At 42.2% G+C, this 27952-nt stretch overlaps 1 protein-coding gene across 1 annotated transcript in view; it reads left to right on the forward strand.

The window, feature by feature from the left end:
* Window positions 1-27952, forward strand: part of usta (uronyl 2-sulfotransferase a) — a 61919-nt gene that overhangs the window by 24300 nt on the left and 9667 nt on the right. Inside the window, exons 2-5 of the mRNA XM_073492849.1 lie at window positions 10231-10274; window positions 17399-17554; window positions 25842-25921; window positions 26023-26176. Coding sequence (XP_073348950.1) covers window positions 10231-10274; window positions 17399-17554; window positions 25842-25921; window positions 26023-26176 — 434 coding nt within the window. The remainder of the gene's footprint in view (window positions 1-10230; window positions 10275-17398; window positions 17555-25841; window positions 25922-26022; window positions 26177-27952) is intronic.

The following is a 27952-nucleotide window of genomic DNA, read 5'->3' on the forward strand; positions in this document are numbered from 1 at the left end:
CACATCTGGTGGTGAAAAAAGGTCGATACATGTAACGGGGGAAAAACAGGCTTCAGAGTCATAAACAAGCTTGTGTTGCCAAAAAAAAGAAAGAGATAAGATTTTTTCAAAAACTTTTGATTTAGCTTCGTTGAGGCTCAGGGCCAAGGGAGCTGTATTGCAAACAAACAATTAAAGCAGGGTGTTTTTCTGGCTTTTTTCACTCAGACAGTGTTTCTGCTTCTGCAGCAGGGCACATTTAGAGGCTATAGTAAAAGCTCCAAGATATTGTAAAAAGAAACAAACACTTACATTCAGATTCATTGTTTTTTAATCTTCGATATTTGAATCTAGCTTTAAGTCAAACAGTATAACCAAGCAAGATTTATACGCATGAACAAACGTTCTGTTTTTTAAAATTGCACAGTCATAGTGTAGTTACTAAGTCATGCTTAGTCAGTGCTAATTGGACAACCATTTGTTATTCATAAAAAGACTTCTCTTGACACATAAAGTGCACTCATGGAGAGAGAACATCTTGCTGGTGCTAATTGTGCAACATCTCACAACGAGACAACTATTTAATTTACTCTCTACCACCGTGAGTTTTCACTCCCAGTTCCACTGTGCTCTGTATGGCACAGATGTTACTTACCAGTGGTGCTCAGCCACTTATGCACAATGCATTTCCACATCTGGCGTGTGTTTTGTGAGCTAAGAGCTGGTGCAAAGCAACAGAGGCCGAGTAGTTGCGGTCGGTTTTAATGAGTTGGCTGCCGGAGTTTAACTGCTGCTGTTGTTTTTGTTGGTGTGCAAGGGTCGACCATTATTTACTTCTTAAAATATTCAGAAATTCTTTGGGGCTTTTTTGGCATTTTTCTTCTGTGATTCAAAACATATTTTCTTTCTTTTTTTTGTTTTGCTGACAAGTTAATGTGCAGTTATTTGTTCTAGAAGATACCATGTGTTGGTCTCTCAACACACTACCCTGCGTTAAATGAATGCTATCACACACACAAAATATATTTTTTAAAGGAGACATATGCTCAGATTTAGGTCCATAGTAGTTTTATTTTGGGTTGCTACTAGAATAGGTTTACTACATGCTTTAATGCTCAAACAACGCATCAGTTTTCTCATACTGTCCAGTGCAGCAGCACTGTATTTCCCAAGCTCTGTTTTTAGCTCCTGTCTCTTTAAGGCCCCCCCTCCCAAATACCCAGTCTGCTCTGATTGGTCAGCTCACACATGCCTGAGCCAGCATCGCTAACAGTATCTTCCAGTAAGCTTTCAGTTAGCTTCCCTTCTACTGTGAATAAATGCATAAATTATGAAAATGTGTGACAAGGTAATTTAGTGATGTCAAAAAGTCATGGAATTATAGTCTGGGCGACTTACGAGGTGTTTCAGGAGCACTGTTTTCTGTGGGAGAGAGGAGCTCCCGCGAACTTTGAGCTTTTTAAGACTTTCTCCATGCACAAAAAACATAATAGCACACTGAAGAAAAGAGAAAAAAACCATAATAGATCTCCTTTAACTCTCTTTCCCCTTCCCTAAGTATCTTTTTTAACACATCAACTAACATTTCTATGTGAAATTTCCCTTCACCCCTTTGGATATTGTTGTTTATAATTCAATTTTCTCCTTGAATCTAAAAGTAAATCTGAAAAGTCCATTTGACTTCTTTTGTAGGGGTGTATGGGAAAAATCACTGGTCAGTCAAAATGGCCACCGCCAGGCCCTTTACCCATAAGGACAGGCTAGCGAGACAGCTGGTGTCCTGCCCACATGTCCACAAGCCGAGACGAGGTACGTACAAACTGCACAAGCACTCCGGTGCCCTCCGGAGGGGAAGTGGCTCGTCCAGAATAAGCTGACAGAGCATGTACTGACAGCATCACATCCTGTGAATAGCAATATTTTCTGTTTCTGACGTGTGATTGTGTCTCATCATTGTGGCAATGTCACCCACAGGATATCATATTTTAGAAAGGGCATTCGCATCACTGCCTCACTGGTTGATTACTTCTCCTCCTTTGACTGCGTGGCGTCAGACGTCCATTAGGGTTTCAACTTTTTGCCCAATTTTCTACTTCATGGCTCATTTCTTCGTTTCAAAGCTACCTGATTTCCAGAAGCAGTCAGCGCTCATAGACTCTGTGACAGGCTGCCAGATAGAGTAAGGTCTCACGAGGTCAAAAATTAAACTTGTTTTTGTGTAGAAATCAGCGCAGAGAGCGAGGTGAAATCGCTGTGGCCCCCGAGAGCACCGTGCAGTGTTCTTTTCTCACTTTAATGAAGTTGATTACTCTGCATAAACAACCTGTGCACCTAGAGAGCAGTCGCTGCGCTGTGCTGCAAAACTTGAGTGTGAAAGTGATGAAAATCCTCTTTTCCCTTAAACTTTGAATGCAGGAGTCCCGCAGCACCGCGGCCTTGAGTTTTTTAAGCCAGTGTCGCTCCACTGCTTCTCTTTGCATCCTCAAACAGTTCCACTTGATTTTATGCACTTTGCTCGGCTTCGTTCAGCTTCATCGACTGCCTCCTCAAACTTTGAGACATCAAGTCACTCATCTGGTGTCCCGTAGATAAAGTTAACTCGCGAAGTGTAACATCTACTGAGTTTAAAGTGTGTTATTTTTGACATACATTTTGAAATGCACAGGTGGGTAAATACAGAACCGGTCAACTACTACATGTCCAAACATGCAAGATTATATCAAATTTGTTCAATACTTGTGTGTTGGTTATTAATGCTATGTGTAATCATAGGGCATCTCTGTCAACGACAGCTCCAGTTTACAACTTTACCATTTTTAAATCAGGCTTACACATGAATCATTTTCTCAGAAATTGTAGACTTAACTTCTTTTTTGGCTCTTATTATTATTAAAGGGAAAGTTCAACCTGAAATCAGAAATACTCTTTTTTTTCTTCTTACCTGTAGTGCTATTTTTCCATTTAGATTTTTTTGATGTTTTGTGGTTTGCAACCGTAGAGACGTCTGCCTTCTCCCAAATACAAGATAACCGAATGGGAATCAACCTGTGGTGCAAAAAAAACAGCTTTGAAAAACTCGACAGCAATGTCTCTTTCCAGAAATCATGACATGGTTACTCAAGATAATCGAACCCAGTGGCGGACTCAGGATGTTTGAGGGGCAAGGGCAAAAAGAATAAAAGGGGCACCAGCTGTATGCGGGCGGGGGGCACCAGTGCGCAGAAGATCCATGCATTATTCCTTAGAAAACACCCCATCTTGCAATGTTAAAGAAAGTGGAAAACACACAACAATCTGGATCCACACAGAAAGTTGATAGGATCTATTCTGGGCCGAGACCCATCCTCCAACCAAGTTTCATGGAAATCTGCTCAGTAGTTTTTGGGTGATCCAGCTGACAAACCAACCAACCAACCAACAAACGGACACATAACCTCCTTGGCAAGTTATTTACTCTCGACAGATATATAGCAATAAAGTTAAAATAGGTCTTTTTGATTTTGGGGTGAACTGTCCCTTTAAGGTTTGATTTTTCCTTTTTTCCGCTAAGCATGTCTTTTATTTTTTGGGCCTTTAGCTGCACAGCCACCAGTGTCAACACTGCTCTGCTGGGTCATCAGTTTAGTGGGACGTCGCTGTCGTACAGTATACACGGTGGCAACCACTGGTGTCCACAAATGACATGCTTACAGTCATCCTGAAGTCTCCCAACCTCGTGCACATCTGTACGCATGTGTGCGTGCTCTCTTATTCCATTTCAGTAACCAAAATTTTAGGGGAGCAATAAGTCCACAAATTAGTCTCCCTACCAGGTTTTGGCATTCGGGCACCTGCAATAACACAGCAGCGGCAGCCTTTTTATTTATACAACCACCCGTCTGACCATTGTTGATTCTCGAGTTACTGAGGGGTGACATGGAGCAAGATGCAGTGGGTGGAGACCCTGACCCTTAGCTTAACTCCCTTCTGTAATTAGGTAGATGGGTCGAGCTATGGGTCTTAATGGAGGGCCACTCCCACACTCCAAATCAAAGGGTTGGGTGACCACACAAACACACAATTTCGCAGACAAACACACAGAGAAAAGCATGTACGCAGCCCGAGCACACTGACTTTGTTTTTATACGCTCTCTAATATGGCACAAATGTTTAGTAAGGACTGTAACCATGGACATGTGTCTAAGTTTAACTGGGTGTGTTTGACACAGCTGGGTCCCGCAGAAGTTATGTAATTTTTCAACTGTAGCTCAGACTGGAGTGAGATATCTATCAGAACGCCGTCAAACTTTTTTCCTGTCTCCACTCTGTTTGATTTAAAAAATACGCTCTACATTCCTCTTCTAAAGCGAGCACCTACCTTTCATTCTCTCATTATCGTCTGTGGCAGACAGCAGGATGTGGTTGAGGATGAGAAAGTTTCATCTCCACAGTCTGTTATAACCTGTAATCTGGTTTCACATACTCGTAGAACATTCCAGGGCAGCAGCTCTGTAACCTTCCATCGTTGCTCTGGGTCGTGTCCCACAGCAGAGCGAAGGCCCCTTCGTTTCGACACTGCGCTCTATCCTCTTGGCTGCGTTCGCAGCAGCCATTCCTGTGTGGTTTTTCCGCTCCCACCTCGGCCTATTCTGGGATGTGTTCTTTCCTAAGCGCTACTTAGCTAGGTCGCCAATTTCACAAAGCAAATGAAATGGTCTCGGCTCTAAATACATGTTTATGAAATTCCCAAACTTTCTGTAGCATTCCTGGAGCAGGCCAACTCCGAAGGGAAAATTCCAGAGCCTGAGGAACTTGTTCTGGAATGATTCGGTCAAAGTCTGACTGGTTATTCCCGGACAGATGTTGAGATGTCGACATTACATATTGGTTTGAAATTAATTTGGGAACCTCTGAGCTTACATGGGGGCCTAGAGAAAGTGCCAACTTGGATGACCCTTTGGTAGATAAAACATGATAAAGTGCCCTAGGGTGCCCTTCCAGTGGACAAAAGATGGCGAAGTGCCCTGTCTTCACTATAAATATATCAAGACTTTCTGAGCACTGGTGCCTCCCCACATACATGTGGTGTCCTTTTTTTATTTTTTTGCCCCTGCCCCTCAAACATCCTGAGTCTGCCACTGGTTGTTTCGTTCCACGACGCCTGTTTCCTCGGCTGAAAATAACAAGTGTGGATGAGACAGACGCAGCTGTTCAGGTTGTTGTAAGTGAGTTTTACGAATCAACAAGACATAAACGACTCGTTTCTTTCATTGGAGAAAACAATCGAACCACCTTATGAGGTGATTAGTGGAAGAGTGTTGCTTTACCAAGTTCCACGACGGGGGCCGGCCTTGTTTTCCCTCTTTTTACATTTATTTGGATAATCCCACTTCTAGTATTCCTGAGGTCATAGTTAATATACAATAGGTGTTTAATAGTAGTTTGCTGAATAGAGTTTTAGTTTGTCGTTCTCAAAACTGTGAGAATAATATTTAGTTTGGGCGCTGGGATCTCTCACCAGATTCACAATGATTAGACCCTGTTGGATTTTTTTTATTCATGCAGAGAATCAATGCCAATAATCAGCTTCCCAGACTTTCACAATTTGTTCCGCCACATAAATCACATTGAATATTTCTGCTTGGAGATGTGCAGCGTTCACTTTTAACTTGTATTGCTCGCACGTGTTGTTCAGAACAATCATAAAACGCGCTGATTCGTGGAGGGGCTCTTGCTGTGCAGATCATAAGCTTTTATTTGGGACATAGTTTTTCTCAATTTATTGAAGTCAAAATCCTTTGAGAATCTGTTGTGGGAGTGGAATTAACATCCACTCACAAAATGTCATCCTCCCTGAATGCCACAGATTGTAAATAGCCAAATACCCCAGTCTGCTTCATATGTGCTTTCACAGTTTTGGATGCTTTTGTTTGTTTCTGTTTTTGTTTTTTTTAGACTTTTCTGTGTAATTTATTGACTGTTTTGGTATTCACTGATTAATACTTAAAAGCACTACTGATTTATTATGTCCATCTTGCAGTATTGATGAGACAGTTGTACTCAGGAATGGTTGTGCAGCTGCTGTTAGCCGGGGGCGAGTCCGTGCATCTTGTGACACAGTAATCCAATTAACCATTTAGCTACATGCCTATGCATACCCACTCTCCGGTTAGTTTCTCCTTCAATCACTCTCTCTCTCTCTCTCTCTCTCACACACACACACACACACAGACAAAGCTGCCCTCTCCTACCTAACCATTTCCCCTCCTGGCCATCCATGTATTATTAGTGCCTACATACAGTATGTAAGTAAGTATGGTGTTTGGACCTCTACAACTAAAAAGACATTCCCTCATTTGGTGTGTTGATGATGGTATTGATGCATTGTACTGTCTGATGTGTCGTTCTAAAGTCTCCTATAGGTGCGTTGGTCTGATTATGAACCAGTTAACCCTTCCTAAATCCCACCCATGTTTTGCTCCGTGCTCCAATAACAGTTTAGCAAGCTCGGTACCCGGATGAACCTCGGTCAGCTTTCTGCTTCCTGTCAAGTGAAGTGAAAAGCCTTGAGCACCAGCCTTGAAAAGATCAAGGCTGGTGAGACTTACCATTGTGAATAGATCCTTCCATTGCATACTGAAGTCTTTGCTGTCAGTCCTTGAACTTACATTGAGTTATTCCCCAAGACTACCTAATGAACACTGCAGCTCACAGCTAAAGGGGATCGACGTCTCCATATTTTTTGTTGTCAAGCTCGGGCAGGACTTTGGATCAGTCAGTTGGCCGATGGGCACAGACGTGTAACTATCAGAGCACCCACAGTGTTCACAGTTGCTTTTTGCGGGAACATCAAATGAAGTTTTGTTCTGTTAGTTGTTCTTTGGAAATGAGTAGTGGCTGTCTTCAACCTCAAAATGACACGCCTCTCCACGGGCTGTTCTGCTTTCAAATAATGTTTAAAGGAAAAGTTTGACATGTCTTGCTTGCCAAGAGTTAGATGAGAAGATTGATAGCGAAAAAAACAAAAATGGAAACTTGGAAAGCTAGCTTGTGCCTCCAATTAACATGTTAATGACTCATTTAGTTAATGGTTTGTGTTTTGTACACAAAATAATACATCCATGTAAAAAAAACTAAAGTGCAAAAACATAAACTCTTCATTTTATGAGGGGTTGTGTGCTGAACCATTTCTTGTCCTGACCGGTTCAGTAATCCATGCGTACAGTAAATCTCTGCTTCCTGGCAACATCTGCATTCACTGTGTTTTTAAGGCTTTTCCTTTAATTCGTAATTCATAACTTACTGTAAGGAAATGGTTAGATACAGTGCTGGCTTTGAAGGTTATTCCTGTGTATTTCTACGAACAGATGGCACAGTGTAGGGTGCAGAGTGAAGTCATAGGTACCGTAGATTATTAATAAATCATTGACATTGCAGCCGGAACATGTGGTGAGTTTTTGCTTGTTCTAGAATTAAAAACATTTCGTAATCAAGCCAAAAAGTCTCGTCCACCTCACTGACTTCTCACAGTGGATAAAAGGACAATGGGGTCGATGAGTACAGTGCACTGTACAGTGGCTCTTTAAGTTCATATTCCGCTCAGTGGGTGGTGGGGGCGGAGGGCAGCTGTCAGCTTTTTACGAGCCTCGTGCCCTGGAAAAAATTAGTTCCAATCCCCCTATCCAAAAAAAAAAACGCTAATGAGAAGCACACACGGGCAGCGGGGAGGGGATTGGAGGTCGCGGGGGGTGGTCGTCCGTGATGGATGACAGAGGAAGGAACAGAGATGTCGGCCTCTCTACATCCTCGCCCTGCCGTGACCTCAAATGCCTCGGCGAAGAGCTGCGAGCGCGCGCCTCCCCTCAGCATTCCTCAGAAAAAGGCTGCGAGACGCAAAGACAGATGCAAAGATAGAATATAAAAAAAACACCTGAGGGCGAGCATAGCGCAGCTGTGTCATTATTTATACTTCTGATAAATTAATGAGCCACAACACACACAGCAGGTCCCATACCGTGTCTGCGATGTGTTTATGTGTCATATTGTAACGGAGCCAAATCGAGACGGATCGGATCTCGGTCTAAGACTTATTACTCAAAGCCTGCACATCACTATCTTCAGTATACACAGCACTTACAAAGTCATACAATACCCTTCCAACACAAGCGTATGCAGTCATAACATCCCTAAGTGTGTGTGCCAAGTGAGAAACGTTGGCTGGGTATAAAACAGTGTGTGTGTGTGTTCATGCATCATTTCTTGCTATTTTCATCTGTGAGTTGGATCATCTTTCAAAGACACAAGGAGATATTGTTCTCTTGTGTAATATTTCCTCTCTTTATAGCTTTATCCCCTCCCCGGCGCTCTTCAATTTGTCTTTCTCCCTCTCTGCTGCATGGCCACCTGAACGTTGTAAATGTGATGGGAAGCGATGCGTCCCTGTGTCTGGACGGGGGAGCCAAAGAAAAAGGCCGCTGTCTGAAGCCAGGGCCTGGATTTGAGTGGGAGTGGGCCGAAACGCATGGCACAGACTCTCAGTGTGGGGCAGCCTTGAATGAGCTCCATTGTTCCCTCGTAAAACAGCTTCACAGTGTTCGATATACTGTATAAAGAGGTCGTAAGTCTCTTCATGACATCCTCGGACTCAATGCTGAGGAGTGACGCTGTATTCTTTGGGTGGTAGAGGACGAGATGAGAGAGGTTTTGTTGTATTGGGGTGAAGGTTTTGAAGTGAAGAGCCACCTGTTTCTGAAACTGCAGGGTGGACTCTTGGAACTAAAAGTGAATGAATCTGATGATGATCATGTGGGAACAACTTAAAAGATGAATAATGGTGCTGTCATGCCAACAGACGCCTATTAAGAGTAAGGTTTGCAACAGCGCTGCAACAATTATCAAATTAATCCATAACTCTGTTGAAAGAAAATGAATCCCCAACTACTTTCAGAATTGATTCATCATTTCAGTCTTTTTTGAATGCAAAAATTTGAAGCATTTGCTGCTTCCAGCTTCTTAAATGTGAGGATTTGCTACTTTTCTTTACTATTTATGATAGTAAACGAGGAGTGTTTGAGTTTGGGCCGATGGTTGGACAAAAGACGCAGTTTGAAGACGTCGCTTTGGGCTCTCGGAAAACTGCGATTGACCAGTTTGGACAGTTTTTAGACATTTTATAGACTGCAGACGACTGTGAGACAATGAATGGGTTGATTGTGAAAATAATCAGTAGTTGCAGACAGACAGCAAAACAAGATGGACAGAGCAATCAGAGGAGAAGGAAAACAAGTGAAGCTCATCAAGAAAACATATGAGTCAAAGCCAAATATGATCTAGGTCAGAGGTTCACTGTCAAATGGAGAGACTTTCATTATTTATGTCTTTTGTTGCTGTTTTGGCTTCTTTTTTTTTTGTTTTTATTTATTTATCAGTAGAGCCCGACCGATACTCGTGTTTGGGGCTGATGCTGATACCGATATTCGGAAGTAAAAATCCCGATATGGATATAACAATCAACTTTATTTAAAGATTTTCCATAATAAAAGCACAGAAATTTGATTGGTGGCATTACAAATATATTTGCAAAAATAATAGAAGAAATAACAGTCGAAAAATTAAAAAATAGGAAAAAAATGTATAAATAAATAAATAAATAAGATGAACAAATAAATTAGCAAAACAATAAAAAGTAGAGTGAATTAAACTATCGGCAAAGACCAAAACAAACCAAAACAGATAACAACACTTGAACTATTCACAGAATTTCACAGGCAGTCTGAGTAAATAAATTAGTTGTACAGTCACAAGCATAATTGCTCTCAGCTAATGAGGGTCCTGATAAATAAACATTTAACCCTTTATTACAGTCCTGAGAAAACCATGTATCTCTATTTGCCATAAACTTCAGCTTTGTGACAATGCCTGTCTGCTAGTTTAATGGGTTTTTAATAGTTTATGTGTCATGTGAAAAAGTATCAAGAAAAACCTCATCTGTCAATTTATCTGAAATATTCCTGACTTCCTTTCGGCGTCCCCGCCTTGTTGAAATGTGTGAATTTTAGAGGAACTGCCTTTAGATTAGTGTTACATAATCCTCTTTACCGTTCTTAACATCTCTCAGGTTCTCAATCTGGCATCACGCGATAAACACCTGCATCTTTACGCCGATGAACTGTGAAGTAGTTGTTTTGACGCCCACTCTTTCCTTTTAAATGTGACGTTTGACTCTTCTGTGTGTATCAGGATCCTCACACTTGTACTTTCTTGTCTCTGCAGGTGAATCCACATATCTGGATGACCACGGACCCCCTGCTCCAAGAGTAAGCCTTCCTCTCCATCCCTCTGTGTCATGTCACATTTCCCTCTTTCTCCTCTTTGATACCGTTTTCCCCTTTTTTGACCTTCCATGTTTTCCCCCCTGACCTCTCTGCCTCTGATGTGTCTCTGATGTGCTGCCCTGAGAGCCAGCTCAGTCCAGTCGGGATAAGGGTTAGGTTTGTGCGAAGGAGCTGCGTGCAAACTCGCTCTAAATACCAACTAGACCTGGCTTCAGCGCTACAGTAAATGCTCTGAACGCACACCCTCGCTCTCACACACACGTACAGCGCCGCTGACACAGGGGCCTTGTGTTCATCCAGCTGCATGTCTGCATGACTATCTCTCCTCTGTGCTCCCTCTTTCTCCCGCTGCCAACTTCTTTCTTGCCCCGTCTGCCCCCTTGTTCATTATCTCCTTCTTTTATCAATCACCACCTCATTTTCACCTCATTCTTCGCCGATTTAATACCCCCCGTTCATCATTTTTCTGAAGGAAGAGTCGGTGTTGTTTTTACTGGCTTTCGGCTGATCCGGTTTGGTTACAGGTTTGTTTACGAGCAGCTGTAACTTAAGTCACATCTGGGCTTTGTTTGTGAGTTATATGTTGACTTTGAAAAGCCTGTTATGGCCACAAAGCCAAAACCAGGCGACCACAGGGCTTGTTTCACACAGATAACAGTGAAGTGTTATTTATACATAACAAACTGCGGCTGACCGGATCACTGCGGTGAGGTTGTGGGAATTTGTTTTGTCGCAGTTTCAGTTTTCAGGGAAAATTGTTAAAACAGAGCTTTATGTCTCACTTAGGACAGGCTCACAGTGCCAGTTTACTGTATACATAACTGTAGGTTTGATGCCAGGAGTTCAGTGTTAAATGGGCTTGCACTGAGGAGAAAGTTTCCATCATTCACGGTTGGAGATCGAGCTGAGAGTGTAACAGCTTGACTTCGTCCCAAGGCGATTCTGACTGACTGAGTATTTACATTATCATGCAAACACACGAGCTCTGGAATTCATTTTGACAAAGAAAAGTGTGATTTTACAGAAGCAAGCTTCTTCAGTTTCTGCAGCTTTTCAATGAGCATGATTGCTGCTATTTGTCGAAGCCAACACTACCAAAGAATTGGACTCGGTGTCACTCTGATTTTGATGAAAACATTGATATGCTCACACAGTATCGATCATCCTGAATGATTAATGGTGGCTGGTAACAATAAGGTTTTCCGAGCAGCAACTGGTGTTTTGGGACCTTTTGGCATCTGTGACCTCACTTCCCACGAGCGCCCTTGCCAGTTGGAGATGTGTAACCGTTATAATTGAAAATATTGATTACGCCTAGCAAAGCAAAATCTTATTCTTACACTTACTGAAGTGTTACGACAAGACGCAGGAGCTGCCACGCTCGTCGTTTGCCATTCTGTTGTTTTTGTCACTACGGCATTGCATTGTGGGATATTTCCACGGACATACACCAAGTGCTCGCATACTCTATATTCCACATTTCACGTGCCGTTGGTTTCATACTCCGTCTTAAAATATGTCACATTCTGTTTAAGCGTGCTAAGTCGCATGTTGGCGTGGACTTTTGAACGCAGCTGGTGCAGATAGTTGAGGCTGACATGAAGAGCTGCAGACACTGTTCAGGGTTCAGAAACCTTCAGCCGTAATACAGTGAAGCTACAAATGATCAATCAGTGAAGCTAAATGCAATCTGAAGGAGGGATAGTGAATAAATTATACAGCAATTTATATATAATCTCAATAATTTATGGGCAGCTATGAGGAAACATGGTAACCAATTTAATCATCGTGTGTTATTTGCTTGACTGATATGTGACGGATGTATATAAATACATCAGTCTAATCCTGATTCATTAGTTTCCGGAAAGAAAAAAAAATAGGCTTAGTTTGACTTTACTTTTTTATTCATTTCAGTGTTCGTTCTAGTATTTTTATTGTAATACGTTTGGTGTTTGTCAGAGGCAGGATTAGAGTTCAGAATTCAATACAAACACAACACTTTTCCCAAAGACATTTCCTCTATTTTGTTATTTTATTTTCGTTAGTTTTGTAACTACACCATTTAATTTGAATTCGCTTTTTCTCAAATTGAGTTTTTATTTTCATTTCAGCTGACTAAAATGTTTTTTTTCTCCAACACCTAGTTTTACTTTCTAGTTTAGTTTAAAGTAAATACATATAATAACCTTGCTACCAAGTTACCAAGTCTCTCTCCCTCCTTTCGCTTTGGCTCGTTGACATAAAATCTAGACACTTTTCAGGCTTTCATATCTACATAAATTCTCCACAGACACAGACGAGACTGACTGTGATTACACACTAGCTGCTAACTTTGATTGATTCCATATCTGTTGCCATCACATCTCCTAGACAGACGATCCTAATGCCATGTCAGTGGCGAGCACTACATCAACCGCATCTCTCATTATCTTTTTGTTGACGTCCTGCTGCAGCTGAGATTGATCAGGTCGGTCGCAGCGCAGCATGTTCTGAGGGTTCTGGACGGTAAATGTAGGGAAAGCTCAGAAGTCGAGTTGAAAGCTCAACGTAAATGAGAGCGCATGGAAAAACCACGCAGCTCTCAGAATAGAGTAACGAGTCTTTATGTTTCTGGAAGCATGACAAGAATGTCCCCTCTACATTTTTACACATGTGTAAACCCTGTTTCTAAATATCACTTTATGGAGCTCGTTTCCCATCGTGGTTTTTCCTAATTTCTTAATTGCACTTAATCTTACACAGAAGAGTTTATTGGCACCATGGTGATTTTCATTAATACTCCAAGTCTAAGTTGTTAGTTAGACGTTATGTGCTAATATTTTCCATATTTAATGAAACTGGAAGACAAAAACAGACATCTGCATGTCATTAATGTCATTTAATGTCATTACATTTCTGCATTAAACAAGTGTAAAACATTAGTGATGTTACTTTGAAAGTGTTTTCAAAGTTTCCCATTTCCTCTCAGCCATTGAAAATCAATTCATCTTATTTTAGATAAACATCTTCGGATGGATGCCTCGGCCGCCGCAGCTACTTTGAGAGCAGAAACTCCCACATTCCCTCCTTCTTCGAGTGAGAGTGGAGATGAATGGATAGGTCATTAAAAACAGGAAGTGCTGAGAATCTCAATGTGCCCTGACTGAAACCTTAACATGCTGTTTTCCACACAGTGTGGGATGAGCATGTTGACTGTAGAGAGCAATGAACCCGGGGCAGGGCTAAGTCAGTCAAAAGTGCAAGTTAGCGGTGTCGAACTGGCGTGTGTTTCCAGGAACTGCAGCAGGAAGATGGATGAGTGTGTGTGCGGTGGTCCTCATACGTGGCAGACCAGGACGTGTGCTCGAACTTGCAGTTATCTGGTCGACGGTTGCAGCCAGCAGAATTACGTCCGTCGTCTGCAGAAATGGGCGGTCGGGCCATGAGACAGAGACGATAATTTATGTGTGTTTGTTGAACCAACGTCTGAAAACAGCACGGAGGTTTTGGTTACAAGTGTGTGGGCAGGGTGCTAGAGAAGAAGAGGACACTGAGAGGAGTGAAAGTGGAAGAGAGAGCGTGAGAGAGAGGAAAGGTGCGGGACAGCTCATCCCCTCAAAGTCTGCTCGATATTGGCTCACCAGCCTCAGAGCTGTAAATACCACAACAACGGCCCTGACACTCGGGAGTAGGAGCGGCCGGATCAGACACGGTGGAAAACAGCCATGTTACATAAACGCTTTTTCACACTGTGGATCGACTATTGACAGAGTCCCTGACTGGCAGACACTGCGAACATTTCTCACAGCGTGCATCAGAAACCTAAGCTCTACTGAGCGGGAACAACAATAGCACAAACTGAAAGGTTGCCCTTTCAGTGCTGTCAGTGCCGGCGGGAGATTTGGACTTTTGATGGCATCGCTGATGTTTTTCTTGTGTTACACAACACCAGGCTGTCCGAAGTCCGACACAGTCATTTGTCATCATATCAGCGGGAAACGGTGTCCTGCAAAACGCTGCATGTATTTCATCTGCCTCATTATTGTGATAAGCTGAGAAGTCTGTAGTTATTTGGCAAACACAGAGGAATGTTGGACCGCTGTCCAAAGCGAGCCATCTCCTGTTTGCTCAAAATCATTTTCCCTGTGAAATGTATGCCATTGACCCTGATGTGGGTTTTTCTTGTTTGTTTGTGAATACCAACAACCTCTAATCCATAAAATGTTACCTTTGACTGTGAAAAAACATTAAAAACATACACTGGGTCAAACTGATCCTGTACCAATTGGTAGTTACTGTTGGGTTACTGGATCAAAACAACTATTCTGAGGGGTTCTGGGTAAAATTCACCCAGTGTTGTATTGGTGCTAGTGTAACCAGTGATGTCTAACCTGTATGTGTTGTGTTTTGATAAAGAGGAAGAGGATATCTTTGGAGGCAACCTTCGTTTATTCTGACAAAACAGGTGAATAACAACATAATCCGGTCAACTGTTATCATAGACTTGAGCTCCTACACATATTAACTAACACAGGACTATATTAGCATACTACACAATACGTTTAAAGGATAAGTTCACCCAAAATTAAAAATTCAGTCATTCGCCACTCTCCCCGACGCTAGTGGAAAGTCTGGTGAAGTTTGGTAGTCGACAAAACACTGCAGTGTGTTGCAAAGACGCTATTATCACCTACGACGCACGGTCGAGCTCGTGCACCCTCTTCAGATGCGGGTGCTATTAGCTCAACAGCTACAGTGAGGATTTTGCCTTGAGAAGAGGTGTATAAAACATCTTTTCAAATCAATTTTGGATCTCAAAGCTTCTTGACAAACTGTACGGAGCCGATTTATGTTTAGTTTATGTTGTTTTTTTACGTTCTTATAGAAGTCCCCATCTACTTCAGTTGTTTAGGGGAGCGCTGTTTTGCCGTGAAGCTCGAGAAATGTTTCGTGGACTACTGAACTTCACCTGACTTTCCATCCGCATCAGGCTGAAGAGACAATGACTGAATTGTAATTTTTCGGTGAACTTATCCTTTAAGCTAGCAAGCAAACTTATAAATGTGATTTAACAGCGGAGCTAAGACACGGAAATGGGGTACAGTAGCAGAAGGGTAATGTTGAGAAACATCTTATATAGGGAGGACCCATGAAATTAACATTCCACATATTGACTCTGGAGGGCTGACATGTCAGGTTATAGCTGTTGTTTTTTTTACACATACAGTATTACTGCTGTATAACTGACCTTGTAGCACTATGTCGACCCCACACTGGATCAATGTAGACATTGTCTGTTAGTGTTCAAACGTTGATGTAAGGTAACAGTGCTCCAGCCAGTGACACGAGCTGATGCATGCCTGTCAACAGAACTTGTAACAGCTTGTACCAAAAAAATCACCTGTTAAATGTTTTCCCAGTACACCCCTCCCTCATCCTGGGGCGAATGTACCCACGCATCTTTGTTTCATATTGTGTCAAACCGGTTCGATCTCTTATGATGTCTGGTAAAACGCTCTGATTCTAGTAAGTGGGATCGATCGTCATCAGGCTGTTTTTTTCTTCCATCTAGTCTGCTTTCACTTTGTCCGTCTATTCAAAGAGGCCCTTGTTGTTTTTCCTGAGCCTGTGCCTGGGTGGGACTGCTGGTTTTGGAGAAGACAAGACAAAATCAGCAAGTGTGTGTGCGGCCACGCTGAGCTCTGCGGCGTGGAGACTACCGTCTGCAGCTCCGGAGCTGAAAAGCACTCAGATTGACTAAAGATGTGATACGAGTTCATGTCACAGTGGCGGGAGAAACGATCAGACGGGGGCTGAAATTCATCTGGAATCAGTCTGTCAGTCAGTCAGCAAGCAAAGTATAAAAGTAGCAAATTTGTTCATAAACCAGCCGTCTCGCGAGCCAGTGAACGAGTTAATTCAGTCAGACTTGCTTCCAAACAGTCTGTCAGATATCCAGACTCCCCCTGGGTAAAGCACAATCACCATTCCAGACTGGGAATGCCGACAAGAAGTCATCACTGCAGCGTTTTCCCCACATCTGATTTACAGGAAGGCTTTATTTGACGTGACGAGGGGAGATTGTTTTTGTGGCAACGAAGAACTGATGCTTCTTTGTTTTTTGCGGTAGATCTCTATCACTTTTTAAAAAAAGGCCTTCCAGATGTCGTTAAAGTGACCCGTCTTCCTGTCTCCCATTCGTCACTTAATTCCTTCAACTGGCCCTCATTTTCTGTCACTCGTGTTCTCACTGGCACGCTCACTCGGATAGTCTTCATTCTTTCAGGGGCCACTTGAGTAAACCTTGTAGGCCCTCAGGGATAATTGCCAAATTAGTGCATTCTTGCTCCCCTCGCGCTAAAAATGAGCCTCATGTTCAATATCAGCCGCAACTTCCTCCTCCACCCTCCTCACAAGATTTACAGTAACAAGCCGTGTTTTTGAAACTTTTTTTTAACAATCACAATCCCCTTTCTCTGAATCACTGCTGAGCTAGTTGCTTAATTGGTGAGTCATTAGGCGTGTGCGCGCACATGCTGCGGCTTGTGTGTGGGCGCGCGTGTGTTTTTGTCATAAAACTCCGTTGGGTTGTGTCAGTATCGCTTCGCGAGAAGTCGGCAGAATCTCTGACTCACTGAGTTCAGTGGAGGAATGAGCGTACGGCATGAGGAGAGAAAATGAAAGCATGCGCGTCTGCACTCAATCTTTGTGCGTGTGCGTGTGTGCTTGTGTGTGTGTGTCGTAGCTGAACGGGAGTATGTCGCAGGGTCAATTGAGTCCAGCCCCAGGGAGAGTAGATGTGAGAAACAGAGGTCAAAGGTTGGAGAAAAAGAGGCATGAGAATCCAGCCGTAGTCTAATGAATTTCTTTAGTGTCTGTCCATGTTTTCTCCTCTTTGCGTCATTTTTTCAAGCTTTGTGTCTTTTCTTTTTTCATGGCCAGATTTGTTGTTCAACACCCTGGTGCTCTGAAATGTGCTAAAAATACAGTATCCAGTAGTTAAATCTTAAAAAGATATGTTTAAACTGGTGAGTAACATACCATACAAGGGAGAAACAACTTTGTTTTAATCTATGTATTAATGTTTTTCTGTGTGTGTGTGTGTGTGTGTGTGTGTGTGTTCGCAGGTGCTCCCGTTCCCCAGCCAGGTGGTTTACAACCGTGTGGGGAAGTGCGGCAGCCGGACGGTGGTCATCCTGCTGAGGTTACTGGCTGAGAAGCACCAGTTCAACCTGGTCTCCTCAGACATCCACAACAAAACACGCCTCACGAAACATGAACAGGTGAGATAAACGAGGCGATGGCGCCGCAGGGAACGAATGTAAAGACTCAACGAATGCGATAAAGGCGCAGAATTTTTGGTTATTTACGTGGCTGGTATCTGTGAGTGAGACCAGTCCTGATAAAAAGTTGTCCTCGTGGTTGGCTGTTCCAGATCTGGAGAGTTTAATTTATGGTTAAGCAGTTATGGGTGGTGTACAATTTAGAGTGATACAGGGAGTTTGATGCTGGATTTGGCTTGATTGAATTAAAAGGGAACTGTTGGGCTTTTTGGCAGAAGTATGCGCACAAAGCACAAAAGGCTTGTTTACTCGCTCCTCCTCATTGCACATATTGAGTTTCAAAATTACAAGCAGTGCAGTCAGCCTCTTTACCATTTCCAAGTCACAGCAGACGAAGGGAAAAGCTAAAATTACAAGTATTTATTCAAGTTGAGAAAACCTCAAGATCCATTTATAAGCTGTTTAGTAGCTGCAGATGATTATAGTATAACATGATCTTCATCAGATGATGGAGTTTGCCCAAATCATGGAGAAATCAATGCTCAAACTGTACTCATTTTAAATATTCTGCTACCATCTGGGAATTAAAATAATATTGAAATCAACTTATTTTTCATTGTCGGGCCCCTGTGGGTTTCCAGGATCCTTCACCTGAAGCCACTACTTAATGCATTCATCGTCTTCACATGAATATTCAGCCAGGCTCCAAATCACTTAACTTTCAGTAGAGTCAAAGCAGCTGCTGTTGTCTAATTCTTCGAGCAACAAACAGCTTCCCCTGTTGACAGCAGGTGACACTGTATTTAATAATAAAAGGAGATGATTTGAATTTTGCACTTAACTATGTGGTTTCAGTGGACATAACAGCAGCAGGAGCTCATTCGCTGTTTGTCTTTCATTCAGTGTGAGAACAAGGGTGAAGAAACGAAGAATCTCCTTTTATTATTTCCTGAAATATCTCGAGGACATGAGTGTTGGCTTTACAGAGGAAAAACTGCTTTCGTTTAAAAAACCGCGGCAGTTTGAGACACTGAGTAGTGCTGGCTTGTGCCAGTGGGAATGCCAATTCAGAAATAAATGGCACAGATTTATTTTTTTGTCGTTAAACATGTGATCTTTCTCATACAGTTGGACTTTTTCCACTGACCCCCGAACGGCTTTGTTTTCACAAACTAAACAAATAAATCACATAAATAAAATATTTTCCACTCACATTAGGGTTGGCTTCACTGGGCACTGATGTGGACATGACTCCAAACTGTAGCTCCAAAACAAGCCCAATATTTTGGCTCAGAGAGACCAGATGATTTGTGGTTCAGGCAACTAACAACCTGTTGATGAAGGTTCATCAAGGTCACGGTAATTCTAAGTGCTATATCGTAGGCAACTGGACTTGTTTCAGTTTCTTTTTAACAACCGTCTTAAGTGTCACCATCAATCAAGTGGTAGAGGGAGTATTCAGACCTTTATAAATAAAAGAATCAATACAGCAGCATAAAAATACTGCCCGAGAGAAGTCCTGCATTCAAAATTTGACATACACGGGTTGAAGAGCAGAAGTTCTATCGGCAAAATGCCCCAAACTATTAAAGGTGCAGTGTGTAAGAAATGGCCACCCATCCGATTCACTGCTGCTAACTGGAGCGGACATTAGCTAGTTAGCTCAGTTAGCTGTGCAGCTAGAGGTCCGCACTGGGAGTTTAGAGAACCGGGGGAGTGTTTGTGTTCACACTGCTATCAGAGGCCAGAGCTAGCTGATTAGCATGCCAACTTCTGTAACATAATACATAATCGTTTTTATTTCTTCACATACAGAAATAATAACGAATTATTGTAATGAAGGTTCCTGAAATGTTGTCAAATACAGGCATATGGTAACATAAATTGGGAACACTGAACATTTGTTTATCAGTTTTTATGGATCCCTGCAGGCTAATGCTGTGACGTTAGCTTGTTTGCCTGGGGTGTAAAGCAGAAATCACATATTTCAACATACAGTTTTATACTTCCAAGGATCCATCAGCAAATCATTAATCAATAAGCACGTTGAGTCATTAAATGTTCATTCCTAATGGCAACTGTATGAAGTGCTCTTTTATAGTTTTCTTAAAAACAGATGTGGTATTTGTTATATTGGGTGTTATACATGATTCCATTCTGCACTGGGTCTATAAATTAAAGTAGATGTGAGGAGATTTGTCCTAGGTCTATCTGCGAGATATCCCCAACTAGCCTGTCTGGTCTGATTGTCATGTTCATTTCTGATGTATTCTACTTGGTCAGAATAATACTGCACTTTCCTCGTGTTAGTATAACGTCTGTACCTCAAAATTGTACTTTAATTCAGTACTTATACCACCATTAACACCAAGCTCCAGAGGTGCCATAGCTGACCCTGACCTTTGAGATTCCCCATCGGTGGCAAGAAAAGAGAAGTCACGACTCACGTCGATGATTTTCTGAAGCAGTAATACAGAAACAGAAATAGTTTAATTCCTCTGAACCGATGCAAGGCCAAGCTTTCTTATATGCTCTCCGGTCATTGACATTTCCCACTAACGCCATGCGTCCTCCTTCAGTCATCTGGGTGACTTAACTGTGTGTTTGTGTGGGAGGATTGCTGCGATGACTCACATCCTTCCATGACGGTATTGACAGCATCCTTGAGCAATAAGCTACAGCTTGTGAATGGTCAGCAGATGCTAAACATGTATACTTGTCACTGACCAATTTGATGCAAATGTTGTTTCCCAAATTGTTTTTATTGATTTTACACCGATATTGTGGACAAGAAACAGTATGATGTCATAAAACAATAACAAGAACAGGAACCAACCCTCGCTTCTATCGACTGATTTGAATGTAAGCCAATATAGAAACAGCTACTTGTTTATCCATTCATTAAACCCCGAAACGCTGGCTGCACACAGAGTGGCAGAACACCATAAGATTCATTAATTCTCTGAACATAAAACATCTTTGTGAATGTTCCCGAGTAGAAAGAGTGTGTGCATTCCAGTGTCTGTGCAGGGGGGGGTCTGTTAAAGAGTGTACGTCTTGTGCTTGTGTTTGCATGTGATTCTGTAAAGTGCGTCTCCGTCTTTGTGTGTTTATTTGCATGTGCGTGTTGACTTATGCAGATCCAGACGCGCGCCGCCTAAGTTTAGAGGTGCTGGTCTCATCAGTTGTGGTTCCGCCTCGAGACTGCAGTATTTGGACCGCTTTCCAGCTGGCTCTCCCAGTGGTCCGCTAATGGGTTTGCGCAGGGTTGATGCCTCGTGCGTGGGTTGCCAAAAAGTGAAGGTGCCTTATTAGTCTGGAACTTTGCAGAGCTCTTGCAGATTTGAGGCGTATAGTGACCCATCTGTCCCTTTCAGCACAGGGGGAACAGGCTCAGTGGGAGAGAGAGGTTTAAGACATTTCCCGGGAAAGGAAAAAAAAAAAAAAAAAACTGGGGGAAAAAAAAAGTCCAGAAACGGAAAAGACAGCATCTTTATTGTGAGCGTGTCTGCGTTCATGTGGGATTCTGTTTCCTCCCGCTTACCAAGAACGTTAACCAGCAGACAGATGCTCTGCAGCCAGGAACGCTGTGTATCTGGATCACACAGCCACAGATACGCATGCACCAAAAGTGTCTGACCCCAGTACAAACACAGATTGTAAATAGTAGCATCTCATCAGCTGCACTCAGAGCAACAGTTTTAGAGGATCTCTGGCTGCTGAAACGTGGGCCTTTAAAGGTGCAGTATGTAAGAATTTCAGTTTAACACATAACATTTTGTCAGACACTTCTATGTATATCTAAACAGCTAGCCCCAGCCTGTCCTGTCTTCTAACACCATTCTGTCCTCCCGGTCTGGACTGCTAGCTGTCTGGACATCTAGCTACACTGCTAACGGTTAGCAGCCGTTACCATTTACTCTGGTGATATGCTGTCCCCATTGTTTTGGAGGGACCTTGCTTCAAGAGGTGGCTAAATCTTACATAATGCACCTTTAAAACAAAATTGGCAATGTTTATTTTGGAGTAAAGCCCTCACTTCCTGTGTACTGACTTGTTAAGTAGATACACAAACCATACATGGACTGATCGTAACTGGAGTCCTTTTGTATGCCATCTGCCCTCCATATATGACTCCGGCGCAGGTGTTGATATTATTTAGGCCTCTTTGATTTTTTTTAATCAAGTCGAGTTGAATGCAGGGCTGCAGCTTTCTGTGGTTTCTGCCTCTTCCTCCGTTTCCCCCTGATGAGCCCTGTGTGGACGCCACAGGGGGCTCAGGAAGAAGGGGGGCGAGGGGTCGAGGGGTTGCAGGTATGCCTGGAATCTCAGACTGTCCTCCACTTTCCCTCCGTCCCCCTGCAGCTCTCCCTGGTAAATGAGAGGGGGGGCCTGGCCAGACAGACCAGAGGGGTGGGTCAGAAAACACACACACACGCACACACACACACACACATAAACTCACCAAATGTGCCAAATGGGTTCAGGGTCTGTGCATCAACCTGGGTGTGTGGGGGAGGGGACATCAGGGGTTAGCTCTGGGCTAATTTGTCTGGACTAATGGTCAAGGGGGGGCAGTTTGCTGAAAACAGGCTTTTTTTTTTTAATGCAGAATTGAAAAGGATTAATAGAGACAGAGCGTACATGAGGGACCCAGAGTGGTGAAATAAATCCAACAGCGCTAATGAAAGTTTTAAATTTTTACATTCTGCCGCAGGAGTAAAGTGGATGCAGAGTGAGTGGAAATGTACTGAGTTTATAGAAGAGAGGGAGGGTGTGAAGCCTAAATCTGACTGGGGCCTCAGATTAACTGCCCTGTGTACATAAACAAGTATACATATTACAGTTGCTATCCAAATAGTCCTGCTTGTGACGTAACAGGTGCCCATACATAGTTTAAAAAGAGCAGGACATTCAAAGAGTTCCTCAGCGGATCAACGCTCCGTAATAGAAATGTTTTTATATAAAGAGCGATTCAAACACGTTACGTCCTTCATTCCAAAGTCAAAGTATTTTACAAAGATTGTCACCATTAAGGAAAAACCACTTATGGTATTTCGGTGTAGCTACGCATTGATTTGAGAAAACAACAACGCTTTAAGTGCATCATAAGAATTTTAAAAATGCGCTGTGCAGCATGTTGTAGGGCTTTATTTTCTCCCTTTGATCAGCATTCAATAGCGCTAAATAAATAACCACTAACAGGCTCAGAGGAGCCAAACACTGAGACACAGAAGAAGGAAACTTCATCGATACAAACTAGTTTGCTCTTTAGATTGCAGAGATGTACAAAACTAGTCAGAAATGTCATATAATGTAATGAATAATATATCTCCTGGGCTGAGATGTTTATAATTGGTAATGAATTAAACACTTGATAACATTTTCACCCGCTTGAAACACTGTTACAGAGGGAAACTCCCTAGACCCATAGATACACTGTGAAATACAGCGATAAAAATTTCTCCCCAGGCTCTGCACAGCAAAATGACCTTGATTTCCATCATGTGTGTTGCTCTCTGATCATAATACAACAATGTTTGTCTTTGATTAACATGTCAGCTTGGTTATACAAATTATATGATCGCACTGAATACAATTTGAAAAGCATTCGAATGGAATTTTTTTATTTAATGAATCTTAAATTCAATCTTCAGTCAATTCAGTCTTCAATATGTGGATGGAAAACTTCACCTTGCAACAAATGGCAAAAACAGAGTGTGGACTCCACTGAGAGTACAACTGATACATTATCTGACCGAAGGTTCCTCGCAATTTACGATTCATCCAGCTTCTGTGTTTTCTCCATAAAGCCAGTTCTCTCGAGACTATCAAATATGTAATGGGATACAGAGACAATCTCTTCACTCAGTGAACCAAGGTTACAATGTCCCCGGTCCTTAAACTCCCACACCTACACTTCTACCTTCCACTCATAGTGTATGATCAATTAAAAGAAAATGATGTCTTCAACAGATATTGAGCTATAACTTTGGTGATCCTCTGACTTTTCATTGAGCGCTATCATCCGGTCAAAAGATTCATTTGTCCGATGATACCTGCAAAACTAATAACATTCCCATCAAGCTAAGCTGTAATTTGTGATCAGTGCTAATCAGCACATGTTAAACTAAGATGGTGAACATAATACCTGCTAAACATCAGCATATTAACATTGCCGGTGTGAGCGTGCTAACACACTGATGTTGGCATTTAGCTCCGAGTAGTGCTGTGCAGTTCGTCTTCACGGTAGAGGCTGAAGGAAAACTCCTACAGCCTGTTTATTCATGAGCGTCAAAAGCAGCGTATGTATGGTCACATACAGGGTTCTCCTAAAGTGAGATGTTCCTCTCATAGTTGCTGTAGAAGCCTCCTCCTCCTCTGTTCTCCATGTGTATGTCTCCTTTCCCCTCCATTCCCCGGGCTACAGTTTCATTCAGTCCTTGGCCTCTGAGTTACTGTCTGGATAGCAGAGGGACTCGTGGAATTCCCCATGCAGTGTTCAGATGTTGTTCATTATTTAGTTGTGCTTACGAGTTACCAGTATAGCCTGGCTTTTAAATTTTTCCTGTCACTTGCTGTTAGCTTTGCAGGCTAGACTTGCTTATCGCCAAAACTCTTCATCTCTAAATCTCCATATCCCCGTAAACTTGATCGAGGGGAGGTCACACAGCTGCTGCGGGGAACTGTACTATCAGATCTGACTTCAGTTCACATTATCAGTCCCTCCTGCTTGGTTGTGTGCTCCGATTAGGAGAATTTTTTTAGTGTTTTGTAATGGGAAGCCAGTGACGGACACTCGGTTAGGATGAGAACATGATGTTTTGGTCAACACGTACATGGGTGGAGGTGTCCAAAGGTCTCGTCAAAAACAACGCCGGTTTTGTCGCCACAAAAACAGCTGACGTCCCAACTTATTGTCAGAAACATCAGTTTTTTTGTCACCACAAGCATGGCTGGAGATGTCCTGAGATCTTGTCAAAAATATCTGGTGTTTGTCACCACAAACACGCCTGGAGATGTCCCGCCTTCTCAGAAAAACATTGCCACAAACTGTCCCAAGGTCTCCTTCTACTATCCAGTAGTTTCCCACTAACCAATGTTGAAACGCGGTCTTAAACTGTTTCTTGACCGTTACTCCTCTTGGCATTTCAAAAAGTCCTCTGAGTTCTGATACTTCTAGCTCTTGGCATTTTAAATCGGTATTCTGTAAGTCTGTTTCAGCATTTTCAATTGAATTTGTCTGCTTTTTAAATATTCAGACATTTTCACGAGAAACTGACTTCCAGTCGAATCAGTCTCACCAGTCAGGAGTTGGATAAATGGTTGCAGATTGTTTTACAAAAGGAACGGGTTGATGTATTGTTCCTTTTCACATGTAAACAAGTAGGGAAGTTAGAATATGTACAGTAAATGATCATAAATGTCAGTATACTACCTACAAAGAGCTCTTGCGTCAAACATCGCAGTGTTAGCCACTACACATACGTGTGCTATTGCCAAGTTCGTGGCACAAGCCAGCCACAACTTTTGGTCATTATTAAAATTAGACATATTATTTGCTCCACTGGTGCAGAGACACTCATTTCTTGAATGCGTGAATGGGCTAACCGGATCGCACAAATGAGTGCAACGTGGAGGTATTTATGTGAGGAATGACTAAGAATTTCAGCTGCATGGCCTTCAGTCAAAGAGCTCATGCAAGGGATCTGCACTGTACAGTATGTGGCACTACTGTGATATCCCAAAGTTTGTTTTGGCTACCGTGAGCCTCTCTCCATGCAGACCTGGAAAGCCTTTGGGATGTTTTTTTCCTAGCAGCAAAGGAAGAAGAAACTGGAATAATTGCTTTAAAAATGTTGCCTTTCCTGGGCATCACTGAGGGGAAACTAGATCTACGGTGATGGATGTTGTTAGATGAACAATACGATGATGTTACTTTGGGAAGGATGAAACTTAAGCGAGGTCAGTCTGCAGTGGAAGGTTCTGCAAATTGAATCAAGGTGGACCCACAGCCAGATAAATACACAGCCAGAGTGACTTTTATGAATGGTTATGTGCTCGGTTCAAATGTTCAGCCACTCGGGATGGGAATTTTTGTTGGGTTTTGTTTGACAGAACCTGAAGATGCTGATTGTCTTTGTCTGCCTTTAGTCAATAAGGAAGCATCGGTGTAAGATGCATCCAGCATATGTTTTTGGTTATCATCTTTTAACGCTCGATTTCTACAACAACTGTGTTTTTTTAATGTTTTGTCTAATCAATGTTTTTGTTGTTTGTTTCTCAGGTGGATCTCATGAAGAATATCAGTAATATCCCTCAGCCATTCCTTTACACACGGCATGTTCACTTCCTCAACTTTACCAGGTACAGTAGCACTATGATGCTTAACAACTGTATTTAGAAATACATTAACGCTTAATGTTTTTTGGTCCAGAGTTTAACTTTTTGTTTTTTGTCTTTGTAAGGTTCAGGATAGAGCAGCCCGTCTATATCAACATAATCCGAGACCCCATCAATCGGTTCCTCTCCAACTACTTCTTCCGTCGCTTTGGTGACTGGAGGGGCGAGCAGAACCACCTCATCCGCACTCCAGGGATGAAAGATGATGAGAGATACCTGGTGAGAGCAGCAGTTTATTATTTTTTTCTGGCTTGAAACATTTTTTTTTTTGAGATTATAAATTTGAGATTTAATAGTCTGGGATTTAAAACATACCATAAGTTTCCTTTGATAGGTGTGTTAAATTCACTGTCTGTCTCTTTGCTCGAGTCTCAAACGGAGTGCAGTTACGCAGGCACACAGGGCCCGCTGATTGATGAGCTGTAGTTTTGTGGCCAAAGATTTGCACCTGCCTTGAAGATGGAAAAGGTTAAGATTAGGGGGAATTCGTTAGCTGTAGGTGTGGTGTTTGTGCAGGCAGCAGTCACCATTTTTCTTTCTATTTCATAGCGTTGCATCCTTGGCCATAATATTGTCTCACATTTGTGATGAAGAGAACTGTCTATGAGCTTCTCCTCAGAGAAACCTCAAGTGCAGAACTGGGGAGTGCATTTATTACGATGAGGCTCACCATTCATCAGTTTTACAGTTTTATCTTACCAAATACGTTCACCCAGATTTTATGTCACCTTACGTTTTTTTTTTCAGGCGGTTTGCCACATTATACATTCAACGTTAGGCCTCCACGGTATTGGAAAAAAACTGACATTGCGAAATCAAAGAACTGTTAATTCAGAATAAATTATGTAATAACACAGACAGACTTCTCTGGTAGATTAGTCACGGTGAATGAGAAATGTGGCAATGTAGTTGTAGCAATACATGTTTGAGGTAATTTTCCAGTTACTTGGCAGTGTATATCCTGCGATGTGACTATTGTGCGTGCGTACATGGAGATGTCAATGCTGAAGCAATATAAAGGGCCACTTGTGAGGAGGAAATCTAAGAAAGCAGTGATAGAAAGTGAAGGGAAAAATGGGAAGAAAACACAAAAAAGCTCCATTTTTAAGCCCCAGTCCTATATATAAATATATATTTCAAATTTCAATATAACACATGCTAATTCTCTTAAAAAATAAATCTGAAAATAACAGGTTTGAATCACCAGGAGCAAATACAGCCTACAGCTCCTGTAACTGAACTAACTCCAGTGAGGGTACCACCTCTGGTTCACATGTTTCTGTGTTCCAAAGTGAACCTGTGCCCTTCTGTATATAGAAAAGCTTTATAGCAATATTATTTGAAGAGCCAAACAAATACTGAAGCTTTTAGCTGTTTTCCCCTCTATCCGTCTTTCATCTCGATCCCAGTGCCCACAAACCCATTTACTCTCATACGGACATCAACTAAATCAATGCCACGGATGTTTATGGTTTGAAATACTAATGCATTTGCAGTATTTGACAGAGCGGTGCAGTTATTTTATGACTGAGTCACTGGCTCGCCAATAACAGTGCTTTAAATCCGTATCTGTTTTTGGTTCCGCGCCAGCTGATTTCATAAAGAAGCTCAGTTGAGACAGGAACTGAAACGTCCGATGCTCATTTCTTATTCTGCTATGACCTTGATGCACACTAATTATAGAGGCATGTAAGATAAGGAGTGTTGTACAGAGAAATAAAAGTGAGCCTTTGTACAATATTATATGAAGAGACTGTATAATCATCCACAAAAGGTAAGGTAATAAGAAAATAATCCAACAAGGGACAGTAATCCTGTGTCCACTAGATGATTGTTTTCTTGAGGTTTGAGATCTTAACGTCCTAAATGTAAAAAAAATATATAAGCAACAGAACATTTCTTCAACGCTGAAATATATTAAAACCACACTCTCTTTGAAGATGTTCAACACGTGGTGTTGCTGCAGGCAGGAAGGAAAATTGTGAGGCCACGGCA

Source organism: Pagrus major, chromosome 22 (genome assembly GCF_040436345.1).
Source record: "Pagrus major chromosome 22, Pma_NU_1.0".
NCBI classification, from domain to species: Eukaryota; Metazoa; Chordata; class Actinopteri; order Spariformes; family Sparidae; genus Pagrus; species Pagrus major.